This window comes from Triturus cristatus, chromosome 12 (assembly GCF_964204655.1).
Source record: "Triturus cristatus chromosome 12, aTriCri1.1, whole genome shotgun sequence".
In the NCBI taxonomy this organism is placed as follows: Eukaryota; Metazoa; Chordata; class Amphibia; order Caudata; family Salamandridae; genus Triturus; species Triturus cristatus.
In genome coordinates, this window is record NC_140595.1 from 300,567,035 (window position 1) to 300,590,173 (window position 23,139).

General features: G+C 41.2%; 1 protein-coding gene across 1 annotated transcript in view; it reads left to right on the top strand.

Annotated features, from left to right (window-relative positions):
* Positions 1-23,139, top strand: part of LOC146775926 (cytochrome P450 2C23-like) — a 768,862-nt gene that overhangs the window by 191,409 nt on the left and 554,314 nt on the right. The window contains exon 5 of the mRNA XM_085639573.1: positions 19,112-19,285. Coding sequence (XP_085495699.1) covers positions 19,112-19,285 — 174 coding nt within the window. The remainder of the gene's footprint in view (positions 1-19,111; positions 19,286-23,139) is intronic.

Here is a 23,139-nt window from a genome sequence, read left to right on the forward strand (position 1 = left end):
AGTTCATGGCCCAATTTGGAGGATCAACGGTGTGTCCACGGTTCTGAAGATGATCTCAGTGGATGAGGAATGAGTTTAAATAGAGTTGCGTGTCACAATTGTTTAGGTCAAAATAGCAGTCTTTTGCCGAGATTGCATGTTTTGCGTTGTGGTTATGTTTCTGGTTTGATAATATGAATGTATATGCATGCTTAGTGTTGAGCAGTTATATATGTTATCGGGCTTGTCGCAATCCAAGATCCTGGCATAAGATAAAGTGTACTTTTGTTTAATTTGTCTGCTAAGGTGTGTAGTGTTGGTTTGTGAGGTTACTAATAGTGATTGCTGTTGGTAGATCCTATTGCGCAGAAGAGAAACTGCATTAGTCAGGGTGATTTCCCGCTGGCCAAGATTTCACCTATGTGTGCATTGGGTAACGTTGGAAAACATTATTCCCTATTGACCCATTAAACAAGTGAATACTTTGAACTACTCTAGTGAAGCAGACAATAATTATTTGAAAGTTGTGCTCGTTTTGATGTTTTTACAAATGTTTCAGTGTTTAGGGAATGAGAATGAGCTGCTGTGAGGAGTTGAGGGTTGCAGCAAAAGATGCCGCACTAGTATTGGTTGGTTGTTGTAGGTGCTGCCCTGGTATTGGTTGGTACATCATCAGATGTCTGTCTGTGATATGTCTGCATAGATAGAACCATGCTGAGATTGAATACTAGTCCCGATCCATCTTAAATTGAGATTTAGAGCAATTCTTTGTGCATTTGAAGATGGATTTTTTATTCTTGATTGTTAAATTGCTACAAAATGAAATGCTGTAAAGCTCCTAGAGATTTCATGAGAGGCGATGTGACAGTGCCCATCGGAGAGGACAAGGAAGCTCCACCGAAAAGCATACCAGATCATTATATGGCAATAAATGTGGGTCTTCACATGTGTATTTGGCTCAGTCAATAGAACAAGATCACTGAGATAGAAGGGCCATTGCAATTTCCCCTTTATGGTACATTTAATCTGAGAATCATCAAACATTTGTGATGCATAATATTTGACATGAAGCCTCCACCTAGAAGAAATCTAGTTATGACAGTGACATAAGTGACGACTTCCCAGATGACTTATTATCTTAGTGACCTCCACCCTATAATGTTGCCCAACCAGCCAATAATGGTGATGCTCCAGGGAGTGATTCTGCTACTATTGCCCCTCTTGATCCCATTGTGACTTAACCTGAAGTACCACCTTTGATAGCCCTGATTGTGACGGTACCCGCTCCAACAACTACTATCATACCTTTTCCTGTCACTACTTCCCAGTAGTGCCTGTTTTTATGCCAATACCTCTTGTCAAGGCAACTCAGCCACTGGCAGAGCCAGCTGTGACTGCCCCAGTGATCAAAGCCCACAGTTTTGGGAGTGGTAGGTGGAATGCCTTCTACTGCTTCTGCCCCTACCTCACAAAATTTACAAGTGGTCATTTACCAGTTGCCAAAACCTTTAGGATCAGGAGGAAGACAAGTATTCACTAGCCCAGTTGCCGCAGGTGACATAGGACACTTTGACTTAGGAACTTTGCCTCAAAGGTTTAAGGAATCTCCAGAGCTTGCCGCAGTGACTCATAATGTTGTAGGGTTACTATTTCAGTAAGACTGTGTGCTTGGGCAACATAAATGTCAAACTATATGTGGCTGAGTGCGCTCACACCATCAGAATATGTTGACCAAGTTCCTGGCCAGCTCACAGTGTGCCATCTGGACCTCTAAACCTTACAAGGTACCTGATGATGCCTGCAAACTAAGAACATGACAACACTATTTCCCCCAAGGAAATTGTAGAAACAGATCTACCCTTTCGTTGTCAACTCAGGCATGCCCAAAGGAGGACATAAGAAGTACACAAATTGGCATTTCAAATAATTATTGAAGCAATTGGACTCTTGTGTAAAATACCTTCACTGCAATGATTAATAGAAGGACACTAAGCATAGTAACCAGCATTACAAGAATGGTGAAAAGGATGAACAATTCAACCAGTGTGATATTACATAGAGAATGTGAATACATATAATTGTATTCCTACCTAGCGCTGCATATCTCAGAAAGCATAGGGTGTGTGGGTCTTCCAGAATACCTTGTAGTGGTCTAACTCCCCACCTACCTGCAGATGTGTGTCATCTGGTAGCCAGCCTTGGTGTAGAACAGGTCACTGTCCTTCTTACAATAATGCTGGAATTCAGATGGGCTAGAATTCGGGCACGGGATGACCTTGACAATCCATCGAAATGCTCCTCTGTCTAAACAAAGGCTCAGTGCAGTTTATATAATAAATTGGATCCATTTTGTTCTGTGCCTGAGCTCCGGTCTGGCTGTCATTGTTGATTCTACCCACCCAGAGCTGTCACTGAATGGACAACAAACAGCAAAATTTTGTGCAGTGTACCAAGTTCTTGTACAGAATGCACTAGGGCCTGAAAATGTGCCTATGAAGAAGTGTAACTGTAAGCAAACCATTTCTGAGGAACGTTATCACAAATGGACGCGCAAGCAAATGTGTGTTAAACGTGATTGTTCAAAAAGATGTCATCTTTAAGCATGAGCATGTAAAATGGAAGTGTTCGTGCCCAGGGACTATATAACCTCACAACACCCACTCCTTGTCTGTAAAGTTACTTAAATGCTTCATATTAAACCTAAAAATATACTAAAATTAGAGTTTAACTTGCTCATGAAACCTTAATAAATCTTTAAAAATAGCAGCAAAAGGAAAGCCAAATTGTATTTAAAAGCCAATGTAAAAATGCGCGATTAATAGCTGTATATATATACATATATTTTGCACAACAATCCTCCTGGAATGGAGGAAAAACGGGCCGCACTCCCAAAGTATCAGTTGCAATCGTTTTATTTCTTTACATCAGGGCCGTAGCAGAGCTAGATCTACGCGTTTCGATGCCGCCTGGCACCTTGCTCACGATCAACTCGCTCTCGGACAAAAGTCTCTTTAAAAAGCAACCACTTGCTATGACGTCATTTCCTGTTTGTTTACAGGCTCAATGGCTCATGGTCATTGTAGTTTGTCAGTGATATTCTCTGAAACGAAGGGTTTCTTTATTTGCTTTTTTAAGCTTTTCTGCATCAAAAGTCTTATGAAACCATGATGGATTTGTAAGGTTACTCATATTCCTCATATTCAGGCTTCCCCTGATCTTATGCTTCTCTTGCATCGGTGTTGGCAGAGTATCTTGCATTTCACAGGAAATAGTTTCCTTAGTCACCTACAGAAGAGCCAAAAACTTGAAGGACCATCTGATCCACAGCCATTTCAAAGCCAAAAAGAAAGAAGAAACATGGCTAAAAACTAAAGGATTTGTAAAATGCCACTCTTGCAAGATGTGCCAAATAGCGAAACCAACAAAAGAGGTGAGATTGGCCAACAATAAAATCTGGGAAATTCGCCAACTTATCACCTGCAAGACACAGTACACGATATATGTGATGGAATGCCCATGCCCACTCAGGTACGTGGGCAGTACCATTTGTGAATTAAAAAAGAGAATAATGGAGCATGTCAGGGCAACCATCCACAAAGACCGATCCAACGCAGTGTCCAAACATATGGAACAGATGCACCAAGGTGACTGGAAGAAACTGAGATTTTTTGGAATAGAGACAATTCCAAAAAGGGAACGCGGAGGAGATCGTGAGAAATTGTTGCGCCAGAAGGAGTCGCGCTACATCATAAATCTGAGAACTCTAACTCCTCATGGCCTGAATCAATCAGAGGAGTTATACATTCACCTCTAAACAGACATCAGACAAGAAAACAAGATACGAAAGTTGATGGAGCAAGACATCAGATAAATGAAGCAAAAACTCAACATACATGATTGTGGCAGAATGAGAAAATAATCAAAAGCGAAAAGGAAAAAAGAAATAATGAAAAAGAAGCAGAAGAACTTTATTGATAAAATGAAAAACAAGCATTTGCAATGCAATAGGTCTCGCATTTGCGAGAGTTTGAGCTATTAGCATTGTAAATGATAGTGCCTTTTATTTCTGTTTTTAAAAAAACAAACTTAAATAAAAAGCATTGTCATTTACAATGCCAATAGCTCAAACTCTTATAAATGCGAGACCTATTGCATTGCAAATGCTTGTTTACTATTCTTATCATAATTTAGATAACATCAGGCCCCACATCTCACACTGCTGTCTACATTCTCTTGCAGATAAGCTAAATCATCAATTAGAAGTGCTTCCTGGTGTCTGTTCCCACTGAAGCCATAAAACGAGTTGAGAAACACATTGAGGTCAGCTGAGTGTCAGGCTGTGCTGGCCCTTGCCTGGCCCTATTTGATGTGTTTTTTTGTGCGTGCTTTTTGCTCGCATATCATTGTCCCTGATAAACAACAATTACTCCAACGATGGCCCTTTCTCTAATGAACCCCTGCCTCTTGCCAAGAACGGCAGAGAGGAGACAGAAAAAAGCTTTGAAAACAAAAATAGGGCGCGATGTGATTTTGTGGCCACATAATCTCATCAAGCGCTTTCTCGCAAATTGCTTGATAGCTTCTGCCTAAGTGCATTTGCCTGTGTAGTTCTGCCAACAACACCCTACTCTGTGTTGCCATGGAAGTTGCGAGCCACCCAGTTCCATTCACCACTGCGTTCTCTTGGAGGCTGGCAGGGTGCTTTATTCGTAATATTTTCCTTTGTTTGCTGAGCTTCTGCTGCCCTGCCTTATTTCGACCTTTTCTTTTTTCATTTAGGAGGTGAGAGAGTATTAAATTGCGTCCCAAGTTAACATGAACGTACCACGTTTTATTTCATACAGTCTGCGAAATAGGCTCATACCGAGAGAAAGGAATGGCGCAGCACATCTCCAAGGGTATTCCCGCCGAATAAATTGTTAATTGACTGCAAACTGGTCCGTGAAAGTGTCTGCGAGTAAAGTGATTTGTACATGGGAAAGATAGAAGTTTATAAAATAATTGCGTTGGAACAGCGACAGCCTATGGCTGATATAAACTGGTCGTTCTTTAAAGGGTGAAAGTTTAAGATGGTGGTTTACGTGTAACCCACTTCAGGATTAATCTCACAGTTTTAAAAGAAAATAACAGTGCACGTTGATCGATATGAAGATATTTGAAGTAAATACATATACATGATACAAAGTTAAACTTAATCGCAACCCCCCGTAACTACTACATTTCATATACAAGGCAGTCTCGTGTTGATTATGTAGATTAACGAGTTCCGTGAACTGGAGCCTGCCGGGTGAGGATAATCTTAAGGTTCCATTTTAAAGCTCCTGAAAAGTAAACGGGAGCTATAAAAAGATTGAAAATTGACAAGTGCTAGATTAAGAACACGTAAAGGTGCTCTAGCTCAGAATTCTTACCAGATAACCAAACACTTGAAAATCCGTGAGATGACCCCTCGATAAAGCCGTCCAACAACGCCTGCTGGTAACCGATGCAAAACATACGCGGGTAAACCGGTGGTTTAAATAGAACCAGAGGGACAGGCTACTTCAAAGGTATCCGGAAAAGGAATCTGGGAGCACGTGATGGCAGCCAAAAATTAAATGAACAGGGACCCAAATAAAGCACTAATGAAGCCGATAGATAGATGATATCGGTTTAAACAAGGCACACAGTCCGTACAAAGAATTCGAAATAGATTAAGCAAATAATACAGTAAACAAATTGAAATGTAAATACTGAAAACGGAGATTCTAATAGATGTCCAAGATGAAACAAGCTTTGGCAACGCGGCCGCGAAAGTGAAAGTGTTCGCGATTATGATCGCGTGCTACAGTGGAAAGACACACGGCGCTGCGCGCGTGCACGTTCACGTGCACTGTAGCTTTAGGCCACGGCAGCACTTTGAAAAGCCTGTATACAAAATGTCTCGGCCAGATCAGCGCAAGCGCTGGATCAGGCGAGACCTAACAACAGTACAGTCGAAAAGGAAAAAAGGAAACTATTTCCTGCGAAATGCAAGATACTCTGCCAACACCGATGCAAGAGAAGCATAAGATCAGGGGAAGCCTGAATATGAGGAATATGAGTAACCTTACAAATCCATCATGGTTTCATAAGACTTTTGATGCAGAAAAGCTTAAAAAAGCAAATAAAGAAACCCTTCGTTTCAGAGAATATCGCTGACAAACTACAATGACCATGAGCCATTGAGCCTGTAAACAAACAGGAAATGACGTCATAGCAAGTGGTTGCTTTTTAACGAGACTTTTGTCCGAGAGCGAGTTGATCGTGAGCAAGGTGCCAGGCGGCATCGAAACGCGTAGATCTAGCTCTGCTACGGCCCTGATGTAAAGAAATAAAACGATTGCAACTGATACTTTGGGAGTGCGGCCCGTTTTTCCTCCATTCCAGGAGGATTGTTGTGCAAATTAATAGCGGTATGGTTCAACCGCGGGGCAACGCACCCACGAGGAGCGCTGCGAACAACCGACAAAAAGGAACCTTTGTGGAGGATATATATATATATATATATATATATATATATATATATATGTATATATATATATATATATAAAAAATTATATGTTGATTTTGAATTTAAAAAGTTGCCGAATTAAAAAGCTGTTTTCTCGAAACTGCATGAATGTTAAAATGTTCCGAGTCAGGCAAAACAAAGCTGTTTCCATCTTCCGCAGGCGATGTGTCCGTTGACACCCTAGTCACAAGTTTCAAAGAACAAACATGGTTGTATCTAACCCAGTATGCAGCTGCTGAAAGTCTAACAGCCAGTAGTGCTTCTGCAGGGGACAAGCCAGGATCGGAAAATCCAGGAAGTGCCCATAATATCCATTTTGCAGCCATGACAATCACACAGGACATCTTTGCAAATGGATTTCGAATCGACCATTAGCAGTTCCACATCTGTAGATTGGATCAATTGCATTCTAAGGTATGTATCCATAGTACACTTGAAAGTGTCTTGCAAACGGCGGAGCACGGGCTGTATGCAATGTAACCATATAGGTCAAAAGGCGAAAGACCAGTTTTCGTTCAGTTGCTGAAGTAAGGCTGTGTCAAAATACTGCATCATGGGTTCACAATACAGTACAGTAGTGTTATTCCAATTTGGCCATGTGACAGAACATCTATTGTGCAATAGCAAAAAATAGATCCAAGATCCCGACAATCAGAAGCAGGACAAGTGGTATGCCCCCAAAAATACTGGAACCCAGGGAGTGTATGAAAGATGGAATCACTCCGAAGGCAGTCGGGCAAGTACTAGCAAACCCAGACCCAATCACATTGAAAACATGTACTACTCCTGTAGCATTTGAGGCATTAAAAATGTGGTGCACAAGTTCTCCCTTATATTGTGGAAGGTTAGTGCGTAGTAGTGACTAGATTTCAGAAGAAGACCTTGCAACTTGAAGTTCAAACATCTCCCTTGCAGATGTTAAAGAAACTTCCTACTGAAACAATAAGGATTTCAGTCTTCTCAGACCATCAAAGTTCACTATCAAGATTAAAATTGAATGCCATATCGTCATTTGTCACTGCTCTAACTGTACGGGCAGGTGGAAAAAGCACATTTGTTCAACAGGTCATGACTCTGGAAACTCTCACCACATATGACACTCCCGTTTTTATCCCACAGCACCTTGGTAATTCAGCATCAAATAACTTTCATTAGAGAGTAGGTTGGATACTGGATGAATTACAGCAGTTGGGTAACCCTTCAGATAACAAGCTAAGTTTGCTTTGGACGCATTACATGTTCCATGAAGTGTAACCTCTCTGTAAACTACTGATTGTCTGGTAGTGTTATCGCAGTCTGTACCACTAAGAAAAACTTCAGTGCCTCCATTTCTACATTTGTAATCGAAAGATAGGACGCATGTCTTGTGTACAAATCTCTCCCCTAACGCTTCATACCTGCCTACTTGGTGTTTTTTAAAACAGGACGTAAAGTTGAGTTTACTCCCCTTAAGTCATTATGCTCCATCGTCTAGCCCATTCTTCGTTCACCCAGGTGTATAAATGATCTGTTAGATGTGCAACATTTGATTCAATGCCTATTAGACTCCCCATTTGACTCATGTTCTGATTATTGTTTTGGTACTGGTTATTATTCCTGTATATGATTATTGTACGTACCCCCCTTATGTCTCTATGCTCCATCACATAGCCCATTCCTACTCGTTCACTCAGGTTTTTAAATGAGGTGTTATGTGTGTACTATTTGATTCAATACCTATTAGATTCCCCATGTTAGACTCATTTTTTAATTTGCTACCTTTGCCTCACATTGTAAAGCGCTCTGATATCCTTCGGGATCAAGTTCGCTCTATATAAACCTTTAAAAATAAATAAAATAAAATAAAATAAAAAGTGGAATGTTGAAATTGGCAGAGATATTAACCCATATATTATCCAATCGACTGATGGTGTTTCCGCCACAGTGAGCGGTAATTTCTCTAGATGTTCTCTATTTAGCATTGTGTATGTTGCATCCTTTTTTGCCATATTTTTCTGCTCTCTTGTTAAATTGTGTGGCAAAAATAAATCAGCTGTGTGCAAATGCTTCCAGGGCATGCAATCATTGTGTAAAGTCTGCAAAGTCCAGCTTAATAGCATGATGGATCTAAGCTGACTATTTCTATGTTGTAAGAGGGACATTTCACTCTGTATATGACACAATGTCACTCAGAGAATACATTCTAGTGGATAAAGTAGTTATACCATTATCAACTACTGCTAGAGCTTTTTCTAAATTTACTCTGTCATATTTAAATATCAGCTCTGCAGCTTCCTGCTGTGATACCTTCCACACGTCATTGTATATAGCATACACAAAATGTTTTTGACGTGGCTTTCTAGGAACTAACAACAAATCCTGAAAATCCATGTCATTTGCAAGGAGAGACAAGTGTTCTTTCACCTCATCTAACGTTGAATGTTTTAACCATTCAAGGCATCATTTTCCCACACTGTATATTGTTACTACTCCTGAGTGTTGTGTCTGCACGTAACTTGGGTCTGGTCTGTTTATTCCAGACCCCTTGGTGTTGTTCAAGAAATGAGCATGACAACCAATTGTAGCTAATGTTCACACTAGCCATCCCTCTGGACTGGATGGGAAGAATTGTATGTACCATTCTTGAGCAGGTTGCTAAGATTTTCCTCTGTGTAATTTGTGAATTGCTGCCAATTTTCAAAATGTGCTAATGTGGAAGTGCTTGGTGTGTTCATGTCCTTTATCTAGGCCAAGCCAAGGCAGGATGCTTGTTTTACAGTTTTTTTATTGTGGTATAAGACATGCCCTAAACAAAGCCTCAATGCTTTGAACTTGCCAATTTTAAATTCCCCAAACAGATTTTAAATCAATATTGCCTTTCCAAAAGTTGAACCCTTGTATTGACAACTGGGAAATTAAAGGATGCCGAATATATAAGTTCTGTTTCGGTCAGCATATTTTTCTTCACTGGGGAAGGTAAATGTTTATGATAATAAGTTTCTGCATCCACTGGGTTATTGCTAGAAAAATATACACACTTCTATGCGAATGTTTTGGAGCTACCCCAAGGTGGTGCAGTACACTGTTCCCATTATGTGTAATTAAATACTGCATGTGGAGTATTAGCTCTGTGTAAGTAATGGTGTGCATAGTGATGGTAACAAAACACTTCTTCATAATTAGGTGTTCCAGTATACATATCTTCACATTCAAATACAGCATAATGCTCTAGTTCATCAAGCATTGATCCTATAGTATTAATGTCCCAATCATCAGAGGTGCTGCAAGGATTAATAATGTCATTCTATTATATTTTAAATGCATATGTTATTTGTAAAGTTTCTGTAGGACTGAATTTATCAAATGGTACCTTATCTCAAACAATTCCATCAGTTACTTGAACCGCTGAAATGTTCACAAGCGACAGGTCTCTTCTTACTTTGTGTGATGAAGAATGAGGCTTCAATACCTCGAGTACCAGTTTAACAGCAGAGCGCTTTGGGAGATAGTGTCCATTAAGAAGCAAAAAGAATACTGTCACAAAACCAATCCAAAGGAAAAGAAAAAGCAGCAAAATTGAAATCCAAGGTGAAACAATATATGTCTTTTTGAGCCAAATTATAAATTCATGAGTTCCATGTGGTGGTAGATCTGATTAATCTGAGGAAAAGTCATCAATGCCGACAAAATAGCCAGAAGCAGTCTGTGCAAAAGCAGGGACATCGCAGGGTTTTGTGGAAATGGTATTTAACTCCAATGGTTGATCATAATAAACAACTTCCTTGTTGGCATGTGGTGTTGAAACCTGTGAATTTGCATACAGTGTTTGTGTGGTGTTGGTACATGTAACTGGAAGTAGCAAGACTTCATTGTCAGATCTTCCCAGCTGGGGAGCAGATACCTCAGTGTTGGTTAAAGCTTGTAATGGGATTTCCTGTATGGCAGTGAGAGGAGGCAGGTGACTATCCAGGAGATCTTATGGCCTACTGTATAGGACTGGCCACGTAGTGTGCTTTTATTAGGTCGTTTGATACAAATCTTTTGTGTTTACATTACAACCAGCATGTGGCAGTAAAAATATAGTTTGGTAACTTCAACTGCAAGGACTGGAACCAGTGCTCTGTAAGATGGGAGAAACTCTTTCTTGTCTACAATCTTTTCTCGATCCAGATCCCCGATCTTTGGAATACAGTCAGGAGTTGCTGGTTGTGCCTTTACTCCGCTAGTGGAAATATGAAAATTGGGGGAAGATTCAGTATGGTATGACAGAGGCTGGAATCTGGACTAACTTTTTATAACATACATTTTACCTCTGACACCATTGATCACAATTTGCTTTATCAGCTAGTCTATTTAATGACTGAGATTTGAAAACGATTTTTTTCCCTTACTTATTGCTTTTAGACTGAACGAACATTACTCCATTTTGCAATACACAAGTTGTATACAAAAGACAGTGACAAGTATTTACATATATACAGTGACTTCATATCATATCAAAATCACACTAAAATGAATTTGAAAACAATCAAGAAACAAATTATGGCATAACAATAATCATATGTCCGATGTTGTTTATCTTTAGGAGCTTGAATTGATTGGCTCCTATGGTTCTAGGTATTATTGCGGTCGGTCCTGAGCAGAGTCAAATGATTATGGCTTAATGAATTCGGGCGAGCGACCAGGTTTTATTGGTTTTATCTGTGGGCTCGTGTGGGAGTTCTGATGTCTAGATTGATCTCTCCCGGAAAATTCTCGATCTCTGCTTATTCGCCAACGCGTTTCGACCTATATCATAGGGGACCTGTGTTCTATTTATAAGGTCGTCTTCAGGGCTGATGTGTGGTTGGAATCGGACGTCTAATTCTGTAAGGACAAAAAATGTCTGTTTTAGTTTTTATGCTAAACTGGGTTTTTGTGGAAGCAAAGGTATTGTTTTAACTTACGCTCATTTCGAAAAGTGATGGCTTTTCTTCTTTGTCTGAAATAAATGGGTACATTGTGAGTGTGGTTACACTTTTGGCCTGGGGGTTATCTGGTAGTGATTAGGTGTTTTTGTTGATGCTTGTCCTACCTTGCCGTTCTGTATGAAAAATGCCGGCTCACAGGAAGTAACTTGTCCTTTCAGGTCTGGCTGGTTTCTTTCTGGGGGACAGAAAGAGAAAACATTGGTATCTTCCCCCTGACAGTTTCGTTTAATGCCATTGGAACGTTGATATCGGAGTAACTACATTGGGCTAATCGCTCGCTTGTATCTATAATTATTTCTGCGTTGGTGGGTCATGGCGACGTGTTCTGTGCCAGATTAAGGATGTAACTGTTGGAGCGCTATGGTTTGTCATCTTACATAGTGCTGATTCCTCGTAACGTTCAGTGATTGTGGGTGACTTAAGAGGTGCTGCTTGGGCTTTAAAAGCCTGACTTGACCGCTTGGACAGTGTTTAAAGCGCATGCATCTAAAGGTTTCTAATCTTGCGCTGTGACGTTTTTTTCACATGACGCGTCTCTCTTTGTGTTAACCGCATTACCCGTGATTGGGCTCGCTGTTTCGTACCTTTTTATATTCGTCTTGCTGGAGGATACGTGGTCTCTTGTTCCCGTCTTTGGCTGTTCTCACGTTTCCGGCATTTCTCCAAGTTCTAGGAAACGCTCTTGTGGATTGGATGGTTCATATGACGGTTCCGGCGCGATTACGTTGGACGTGGTCATGGTAACGGAGTTGTTGTCACGTCAGGTAGCGGAGATTTGAATAAAACTTTATTGTATCACTACGGTTTGTTGACTTATGTTGCTTTTGAAAACTGTGGAAGGGTGAAACGTTGCTGGTTTGGATTGTGCTTACTTGTGGTATCTGCGTTAGATTTCTCTTTGTCCCACCTGGGGCGGCAGAGCTGTATGCGATCCCCGCTTACTGACTGATGAGTTCAGTTTTTTATTCTTTTTTTCTGGGAACAGTGACGTGTTTGATCTGTGTTGTGTCCCTCGTATTTGTATTGGTTCATCAACGTTCCACTTGTCTTGTTTCGCAATCGTGGTTGTTGTCGCAGAGATCTTGAACATGGCATGTCTTTCGATAACAATCCATTATTCAATCTTGTCTCTTCGTTGAAGAAAACACCGTGTTTTTGTGAGGCACGGCATGGGGGGATGGTTTTTTCTGTGTGGAAATACTATTTGTTCGATGCGCTGAATTATGTATGTGTGGATGCATCAAAGTTTTGGGTGAGTGCAAGAAACGATGGACGTATCTCGCGCGCTTAGCTTGTGGTGTGACTCAGTTGATGTGTCCACTTGTGGTTGTGCTGCGATTGTTGACTTCTCGAGGAGGAAACATGTCTGGCCCCTATTTTGTAGTGTGTGATATTTCCGTCATTTCATTTAGTCCGTTTTCTATAGTACCTAGGAACATTATGGTTTTTGCTTCAGTCTTTGATAGAATTGCGTCAGCGTTTTTGCCTTGAATGTGGCGTAGAACTGTCCACCTAAGATCGTTAGGGCTATGATTTTTCTCGATGCAGTGGGATACCATTGGTGCATTCTGAATTTTGCATTTAATCCTTGAACGATGTTGAGAAATTCGATTTTTCACGGGTTGTGTGGTTTTCCCGATGTAGGCCAGTGGGCATGGACATAAAACACAGTAGATGACGTTATGTGTGTTGCAGTTGGTAAAGTTCTCATGGATTATGTATTTCTGCCCGTACTCAAACTTTGTTCCTTCCACTGTACTATCGCAGGATACGCATGTGCCGCATTTTTTGTGGCCTTTTGTTGGAGGTAATGAGAGCATAGACCTCAGTGAAACTGCTGGTTGTTTGTAGGTTGTATTTGCACGTACCAATTTTTCTCGTATGCTGGTGTTTTTTTTTGAGAGCAAAAATTGGTATCTGTGTGAAAGATGGGATGCCTTTTACTGTATCCCAATTTTTGCGAATGATCTTTTGCATCTCGGTTGTTCTGCTTGAAAAAGTCGTGACGCATACCAGTTTTGAGCTGGTTTTCTCGGGTCTTGAGGATAGAAGAGAATCTCTGGGCGTGTACCAAGCCCTTTTTAATGCCCTCTTGAGAAGTTTTTTGGGGTAATTCCTTTTTAGCAGTTTCTCCATTAGTTGGTAGGCATTTTCGAAGTAATCTTCTTTTTTAGAGCAGTTTCTCCTTATTCTCAGGAACTGACTGTATGGAAGATTTTCGCGTAAATTTCGTTGGTGGAAGCTTGAGAAATGGAGGAAAGTGTTTCTGTCAGTTTTTTTGGTGTACAGTGTTGTGTAGAGGTGACCCTCTTCGTGTCTGATTAGGAGATCTAGAAAGTTCATTTCTCTTTTGTTGTAATTCATAGTGAATTGGATATTTGGGTTCCTATTGTTCAGCCATGTCACAAACGTTTCTAAGACTTGTATCTCACCTCTCCACAGCATGAAAACATCATCGATGTAACGACGCCACATTTTTATGTGGCCGTCGTATGGGTTGTTGTTGTACACCCATTTTTCTTCATATAAGGCCATAAACATTATGGCCATTTCTGGGGCGAAGGGACATCCCATCGCGGTTCCCGTGACTTGCAGATATTGGGTGTCGTTGAAGGAAAAGAAATTGTGTTTCAAACAGATTTCTGCTAGTTGGACGAGATAGTTCGTTGGTACATTGTGTGGTCGAGCTCTTTTGTCAAGGAACACCTGTATTGCTTCCAGGCCCTCTTCTTGTGGGATGTTCGAATATAGGCTGACAATGTCCAGAGTCACAAGGATTTCATTATCTCCATCAAAGGGAAAATTTTCTAGCATGGTAATAGCCTGCATTGTGTCTTTAACATAACTTGGAGTGTCTTTAATCAGTGGTTTTAAAAATGTATCCACGTATTTTGCTGGCCTCTCCAATATCGAGTTTACTCCCGAAATTATGGGTCTCCCTGGTGGGTTCCTGGAATCTTTGTGCACTTTTGGGAGGACATACATGAAGGGTGTCCTAGGGTTATCGTTAATCAAGAAGTGTGATTCCTTTGTTGTCAGCCATCCTTCTTCTTTGCCTATGGTGATAATGGGTAAGAGTTTTCCTTTGATTTTCAAGTTCCAATCATCATTGGTTTTTCTGTAGTATTTCTTGTCCACTAGTTGACGCTGAACTTCTGCTTCGTATTTTTCCCTCGGCCAGATGACGATTCCTCCTCCCTTATCTGCCGGTTTGATTATAAGATTCTTGTTGTGTGACAGGTGGTCCAAGGCTTCCGTTTCTTTTTTGGACAGGTTCCATTTTATAAATGGTTTCTTTCTGTCTAGGTTGTCTAGATCTCTTAAGACGTTTTTCTCAAATGTTAAGAGTTCTACGGGCATATTTTGTGTGTTTGGAAAAAAGGACGATGGATTTTTCAAGCTGGAGAAATTTCGAGATGTAGTTTCTTCTCTATCTTGGAAGAATATTTTTAGTCTCATTTTTCTGAAGAGTTGGATTATTTCCATTTTCATTTGGGTGAGGTCTGGTCTTGCCGTGGGGATGAATGATAGGCCTTTTTGGAGTACTTGGATTTCTGCTGGTAGAAGGGCTTCATTAGATAGATTGTATATGGAGCCTATTTCTTCCGTTACCAGCGGTATACATTCTTCCTGGTTGTGATCTCCCCTTGATGTTGGTTCGATTGGGGATTGTACCATCTGTTTGCTCGTGGACGGCCTCTCGGCCGGCTGTTGCCTCTGTCTAAAAAAGGTGCCTGCTGGTAGAAAGGTCTTTGTTGGATGTTTCTGTTGTCCGTGGTGCCGTCGCTGTCGCTTGATGTCCCGGAAGAAGATGAGGGTTCTGAAAAGGGGAGGAACCTTCTCTTGCTTCTGCCTCCGTATGCGTTTAATATTCCCGTATTTTGCGGCTGACTGTAATATTCCTTTTCCAGATATGGATATGCTTTGGTTGTTGAAAAGTTTATTATATCCTTCTGTAGTTTGAATCTTTTGGCTTCTTCAGTGTTTTTTTTGAAGGTCGTATTTTCTTTTTCTAATTTGGATAGAATATTCTTAGCGTCCTCTATTGCTGAATTGTTTAAGAAGGCTTCTTCCAATTCTTTAATCAATTCTAGTTCTTTTATGCTCAAACGTTCAGCGGTTTTGATGGAGTGGAACATCCAATCTCTTGAGCATTTTATTCCGATATGGCTGAATCCTTCGAGATACTCTGGTTGGTCTGTGAATATCACGGGTATATTCTTGACTTGTAGGCCCGTTGGTATTGTGCCGGCTCTTAGGTGTTCTAGTAACGCTTCTCCGTGTAGGGCTGTCCTTATCTGTTTTTTCTTCAGTCTCGTGATTCTTTCCAAGTCTGTTTGCTGGGCAAAGCTAGTAGGGTTCTTTCCTAGGTTGAACGTGGACGGACGTTTTAGGAGTTCTTCGATGTCCTCCTCTCTAAAGCTTAAGGTTTTGGGTTCTGTCATTGGTGTAAACTGACTACAATGTGTGCGTTTTTTTGATTAGTTTGGTCTTGGATTGTGGGAGCGTAAGGTTGACTGGTACTTTGCTATTTTATGACGCTGTGAGTCTGACTGGTGTGCGAAATGGGTAGTGTTCGACCGTAAAGTTAGAACCTAGAATTCTTTGTTCTAGGTAACAGGGTTTTTATTTTCCCAAGTAGTAGTAATCTACCTTTATACCCTCGTGGGCTTGGTGCCCACTCTAAGTGGAAATATGAAAATTGGGGGAAGATTCAGTATGGTATGACAGAGGCTGGAATCTGGACTAACTTTTTATAACATACATTTTACCTCTGACACCATTGATCACAATTTGTTTTATCAGCTAGTCTATTTAATGACTGCGATTTGAAAACGATTTTTTTCCCTTACTTATTGCTTTTAGACTGAACGAACATTACTCCATTTTGCAATACACAAGTTGTATACAAAAGACAGTGACAAGTATTTACATATATACAGTGACTTCATATCATATCAAAATCACACTAAAATGAATTTGAAAACAATCAAGAAACAAATTATGGCAATGGTGTCAGAGGTAAAATGTATGTTATAAAAAATGTACTCCGCTAGTGGCAGATTGTTTCTCAAGCTCATTGCTTTGCTCATACCGGAAGTCTTTCAGTTCCTGTAGAACAGTCATTCACTGCTATCAAAAGGTGTTTCCGCCCCAGTTTACTAGGATTGTCAAAGTCTGGAACTGACATCTTGACCCTAAACAGGACCTCATACAAAGTCTGATCACCCAAGGATCTTCTTGGCAGATTATTTGAGGCTCTCTCTACTCCATACAGGTGGTAATCCAACTAAGACCTGAGCCTAATACCCTAGCTGTTAAAGACTGCATTAAGTCACGATTTTTCCTTTCCTCTAGCAAATTTCCCTCAGGATAATAGGGGGTGGAGTAGTACACAGTCCAGTCCTGCCAAGTACCACGCATCAGGTGTTAGACTAACGCATTTAGGGTGGTGGTCCGCATCACTGCACTAAAATGCAAAGTCATGCATTTATAGTGCCTCCGTGCACCACCTGCGTGGAGGCAGACAGACACAAGTGGGACGAGAGTGCCGCCAAGCACTCTTAATTGAGCAAGCAGCATGTGCCCCCGCGCTGCTCTGGAGTGTGTTACTGCAGTACTAACTCTAAGTGTATATTTTAATCAGGTAAGGAGTGTCAGTCACGTGGCCCGACCCTCTGGGGTTAATGCACCATTCATTTATCACAACCCTGCTGCTGAGACTCCACCTGGGACGGCGGCGGCAGCATTCACATGACATTGTAGTCATGTGACTGTCCATCGGCGTGTCTCCATTTGCCTGCAAATGAAGTTGACTGTTTGAGTGTAGCACAGCCGTTTTGTGTCTTTAGATATTGCCGCAGCTTGCCATGCTGCAGAAATATGGTGCCTTAACATGTACGACCAAGTCCTAGTCCTAAGGAGAACCCCCCAGCAAGATGAGGTTCGAAAAGCGTTGACTCCAGCTAATGGGTTAAGATACACAGGGAGTGCCACTAGGGAATATTATACATTCTTCTTTCCCCACACAGATTACACCCTTCAAAATTTGAAATCCCATAGCGTTTGACACAGGCAGGACAGTAGGCAGAAGCCTTTGTTAAGGAACGTTTCATTGTCTGCCTATGGAATTTGAAGAAAGAACTGGTCGCTTGTATTGCATTATATATTACTGTTTTATTGTTTTTCACTGTGTTGTATTATAATTGGTTTATGTACGATTTCTGTGTAAGTGAACACTATACGAAAATGTTAATCGAAACAAAGTGTTGCCCGACCTATGACATGAAAATAATGGCATAATCTCGTTTTTTTAAAAAAGCTAAAAGAAAAGTGAAATAAATCACGCGGACCTTGGAATTGTCGTCTAAGGTTGCGTTCACTCATTCACGTGTTGTGAATGTTCTATCTGGACATCTTGTATGTTATATATTTATTATAGTGGTCCAGTCCAGGTAGTATAAAGGACCCAAGCCTTTTTTGCTTGAACAGGTAACATGTACGACAGCATGCATTGCTCGTTGAAGGTCGCACAGTCATCACAGTCGCAGAGGCAGGATAGTATTTCAAAACCGGTGTCCATTGGTTCCAGCCCACCAGGGAAATGTCAGATGGAGTAAAAGGCCAGTCTGCCCATGGATGTAGGGGCCTCACGTTCCGGTGTCCCCAGAGGGGTGGGGGGACAAAAACAGCTAAAATCACAGGACTACTGTGGCATTAGGACGGAGCTCGCTTTTATGCAACTGCTCCTGCCCCCTATTTACAACACTTAAACATGAAATACTATTTAAAAACAAATCCTTACTATAATTCTTATCTAAGCAGACTATTGGACTAAAATAATGTCCTCTATATTGATCAGCTAAAAGCAGCTGTAATCATATTCAAAATAAAATCCAATGAACCCACACAACCTTCCTAAATAATTTCTATGGTCATCAATGGGTACTTGAGTCAAGCTCAACTGCAGCACTTTAAGTGGACAATGGCCTGCCAGGACTGAGCCCTTCCAAAGCAAAGAAAACAAACTATAAAATGGATTATGAACCAGTGTCATAGGGTATCCTTTTTCTTTCCATCCTGCAACTGAAGTTGTGACACAGGGATGACACAACCAATCGAACAGTGTCACTTATGGGATGTAAATGGTCCCAACACACTATTTCATTAAATTTGAAAAAACAAGTTATCAATCACCCTTTGAAAACTTGACTCTCAAATGGTAGCAATAGCAAGCGTTCAAATGTACTTTTAACTTTACCTAGTCTAGTGTTTTATTTAATATGGCTCTAGATAATGTTGGCATTTAAACTATTAAATATGTTGTTGCTTGCTGATTTGGTTATTCTTTTCCCATATTTACAAGGTTTCCCTTATTTATAAGGTTTATAGCTCATGTGGGGTTTCTTAAATATGCCTCTTATTTCACATCCCTTTGGGAGCACTGCTTAAGTCATATAACATAACTCATTAAGCCCTTTAAAGTCATCAAACTATTTACCCACTGATTTACAAAAACAGATGCCATACTTCTCCGGGCGCCCCAATTCCTGAAGCAATGTCGAGGGGAGGATGATTCACAGTCAAAAGTATTTTTGGCTTTCAGTTCAGCATTTATTGTTAGCTCTCTTTTCTGTCTCATCTGTTGTAGATCTACAATGCAATCCCTCTGGTAAGAAGACTTCCTTTACCTCATAAAACGATTTTGGAAAAGGCAGAGACAGTCAATGCATTCTTGAGGAGTATTCAGGAAGAGCATACGAATACATTTATCCCTGGAAAGCCTAGGGACTACATAGACTGCTACTTGGAAGAAATGGGGAAGGTAGGTTGTTATGTTTTGTACTTTTAATTTTATATTTAAGTATCTTAATTCCAATGTATGTATTTAGAAGGCGAGACCCTGCCCTTCTTCAGATTGTGCTCTAGATCAGGCATACATAAATGAAAATCTTACGCCAACAACATGCAGGAGCAATTACTCTGAAGCCGACTCTTGTTTTTGTAGTCCTTCGTTCCTAGCACTTTTCTGGTTATTATCGCTTCACATTTCAGGAGCAACTGGGATAATAAGGCCCATGCCTCTGCAGTTAGTGGCTCTTCCTTGAAATGTTCTGTTCACTGTGTGTGGGCCTTTATAAACTCCAGGTCCATTCTACTTATTGGACTATGGGGTTAGCATGTTCAGGATCATGTCTTGTTTCATTTGCTTACTTATTATGTAACATCATCTTAACTCACATCCAGACTTCTCCAGGGCTGTCCAAGAGTGGGTGTAATAGAGAGGTTCCTTCTAAAGTACCAGCATCCTGCGAAGTTGTTCCAAGCCATCTGGTGGTACATGCTAGCCTCAATATTAAAGCCTGCCCCCGCAGGTAGAGAATTGGAAGCGAGATCTTGACTGGTGTCAGAGAGCTGAATAGAGGGTGTATAAAAGTAGGGGATGTGCCAAAAAGTGGGAAAAGGTGTGGACAATGTGGTGAAACTACAGGGAGCTGGGGGAAGGGGATTAACGGGGCGTCAGAAGGCGAAAGTGCTGTTCTCTTTCACTTATAGCTATATGGTCATCAATTCTCCGTGTTTGATACTGATGTTCTAAAGGTAATGCTTGTGTATGATATGGTCTTTCGAGCGTTGTTATTAAAAAAACAATTAAAAAATATATATATATATTAAAGCCTGCAACATTCCAATTCTCCCTTCGCTTGTCATTGGCTCTCTGTGATTTAGCTGTCCCATTTATTGGAGACCTTTTACTGTGGACTGCTCCTGGAGGCTTCAGGACTGGGGTTATACCACCAGGCCTGTCTGCTAAGCTCAACCTAAGCTGTAGCAACTCCCAAGAGTATCTAAGTGTACCTGAATTATCTGGATATCTCCTAGCTCAAAGCACCTAACCTCTCCCTTAAACTACAGCCTAGATTTTTGTATGAATTGCTACTGCCTATGATTAATGTGGAAACTGGTCTAATGAGCTATTCTCCCATCGTGCAGTAGAACATAGGGTTTCAGAAGGAATCCTCATTTCACCTGTAAATAAGAATAAATATGTGTCGTTTCATGACTGGGTGTGAGTGTTTGATTGGTTCTGATGCTCCGTCCATCACCACCCCCTTTTGTATCGCTTTGTTCGCCATAAGTTGGCAGGGTATGCTCAGACGTGAGTCCCTTGCTCACTTTGCCACTGGATTCAAGCAAGCCTGGCTGAAGACGGCTGAAATGCCAGAAACCGGTCCTAGGAAGCTTGTTTCCGGTCCAGGAAAGGCATGGCTTGGCAGTTCGGGCTGGACTGTTCCCATGAGGCACAGGGTCAGACTGATTTGCATATGGCCATGTCTGAACTGGGGTGGCAGAGTGGGCTAAAGAACGGTGATGGATCAAACCCAGATCTGTTGACTGGGTGCGAGTGTTTGATTGGTTCTGATGCTCCGTCCATCACCACCCCCTTTTGTACCGTTTCATGCGTAACAGCACAGACAGACAACATTACAATCATGGTTGAAAAGTCTAAGCCCAACACAATTAGAATGAAGGGATCGACAATTGTAGCAAAAATTAGATTAATAAGAAAGTTTAAATTCACAAACGAGGAAACATGATGCAACAAATCGTAGCCTTTTTTTTTTACTGAAATGTTCATCTGTGACCAATTGTCCATTCAGATTGTTCTTTGGAACGGAAGGAGTCAACCACCGAAATGCTTTACATAAGCCAGATGGGCTGATGGACTGTCATTTACCTTAATTTGATGCTGATTTGTCATCTAAGGACACTTAATAGAAAAGTTCCAAACCGTTTTCAAAGTTCTTTCAATCTTCAGACCGACTTGTAGTTAAGGTCTAAATGTTCATCCCTCTTGGCAAAAATGGTTTGCAAAACACGCCACAACCGCGCAGGTGTGCTGTGTGCTTGCCAGTACCTCACAGATGAGAATGGATTTCTACTGGGTCGGAAAAATGCCTCGGAGTCCTCTGGCTCTGCAGAACCCTTCAGACAAACACGTTTTTTATGACTAGATCTTTAGCACTTTGTCATTTTGGCTAGGAGAATTCTGGAGTCAGTGCCTGTCTCTGGATACAAGACCTTTTCAGCTTACCAGAGCACTGCTCTTTGAAGCAGGCTGCTTTCGGGAGATAGATTTGCACAGATAGAGGCCCAAATATGGCTGTAGAACAGACCAGTGTACTGGCTTCCCCAGATCTGGAACAAAGCCTGGGAACACACGAATCCTTGTCAGGTGTCTGATATGGGATGGGTGTTCAGGGTCACCAGGCAACGGGGCACCCTCAGTAAAAACGTTATTACCTACCCACTCCCACTTTTACTTCAGTCTGATGATGTCAATGCACCTTGCGGCACCAAAATCCTCCCAGAGTTTCTTTGTGTGCTAAAGCCCAAGAAGCTTAATAACTCTTGTTCAGCCCTCAACATTTTCCACTGCTAAACAAAAAGGTCTATTTGGCTCTGAGAAGTATGGGTTTACCAGGGTCCTTATCTTGAAAGAAACCAAATTCGACCCCATCGATTTCTAAATATACAGACGGAGTACTCAGGACTATGCTGTCTACCTTTACTGACCATTGTGTGAACTTTGTTTCAAACTTGAGTGCCAGTTGTCTTTCATAAAGACCATCAATACATGTGAGGTTAAACTAGACTCTCAAGCAGAGCTGTGAGCAAGGTTGTCACATCTTACCAGCCAGGGTTACTTATAAATGAGTAGACCACACACGGAGCTGGCGTAACACACGTCTTTATTTGTCTGCGTGTAACAACAAACTCAACATTCCAAACCAAACGTTCACACTTCACACTCACACTGAAGTCACAGTTCTATATAGTCCTGTAGCAACCAAAAGAGTACCGTACTTGCATGCACACACAACAATACAGCTTCCCTTTTGTTAAATAAATTCTTTGAATTTTTTACAATTTAGATCACAACCTTCAATTAGTTGTCATGGAGCTCTGGCTACACATACAGATCGAGTCAGTGGAAACTGGTAAATGACAAGGGGACTGCCCACGACTGGCACTTGTGATTTTGGAACAGCAACAGTCTGGGAATTCTCATCAAGCTTCTTGGAGCCAGCCTCTGCAGGAGCCTCAGGGATCAACAAGTGGCAAAACAACAGCTTGAAATACGAGGAATCTGACGTAATTGACTTTCCAGAATGATGGACAGTTTCCACATGTCCTTTACTAGTCACAACTTGAAAGGGTTCAGCATCAAAGGGAGTGTTAGAACCGGGGACTCTAGTTGGCCGGGGTATGTACCCTAGTCCAAGTAGGGACCACCGCTTCCAACAGGGTAGCTTGGTGCAGAGCAGGTAGGCATAACTTAAGAGGCAATGTGTAAAGTATTTGTGCAACATACACCGACAGTGACACACTAAAAACACTCACAAAAGTGCACCACACCGGATTTTATATAAAAATAAAAGGTATCTTTATCTAAAAATTATGCAAAAATATGGCACGAATATTCCATGTACAGTAATAACGTTTCCAATAGGTAATGTCTCTGAGGAGATCGCCACCAATACCTGGTAGTAGCTGTCCCTTAGATGGGAAGTCCTGGGGCAACCAAAAACAGTTTCCACCTGCAGTAGATTAGACACTGCCCGCAGTCTTTATGAGCCTGTACCACCTTGGTAGAACAGTTCTTTACATCCAGAA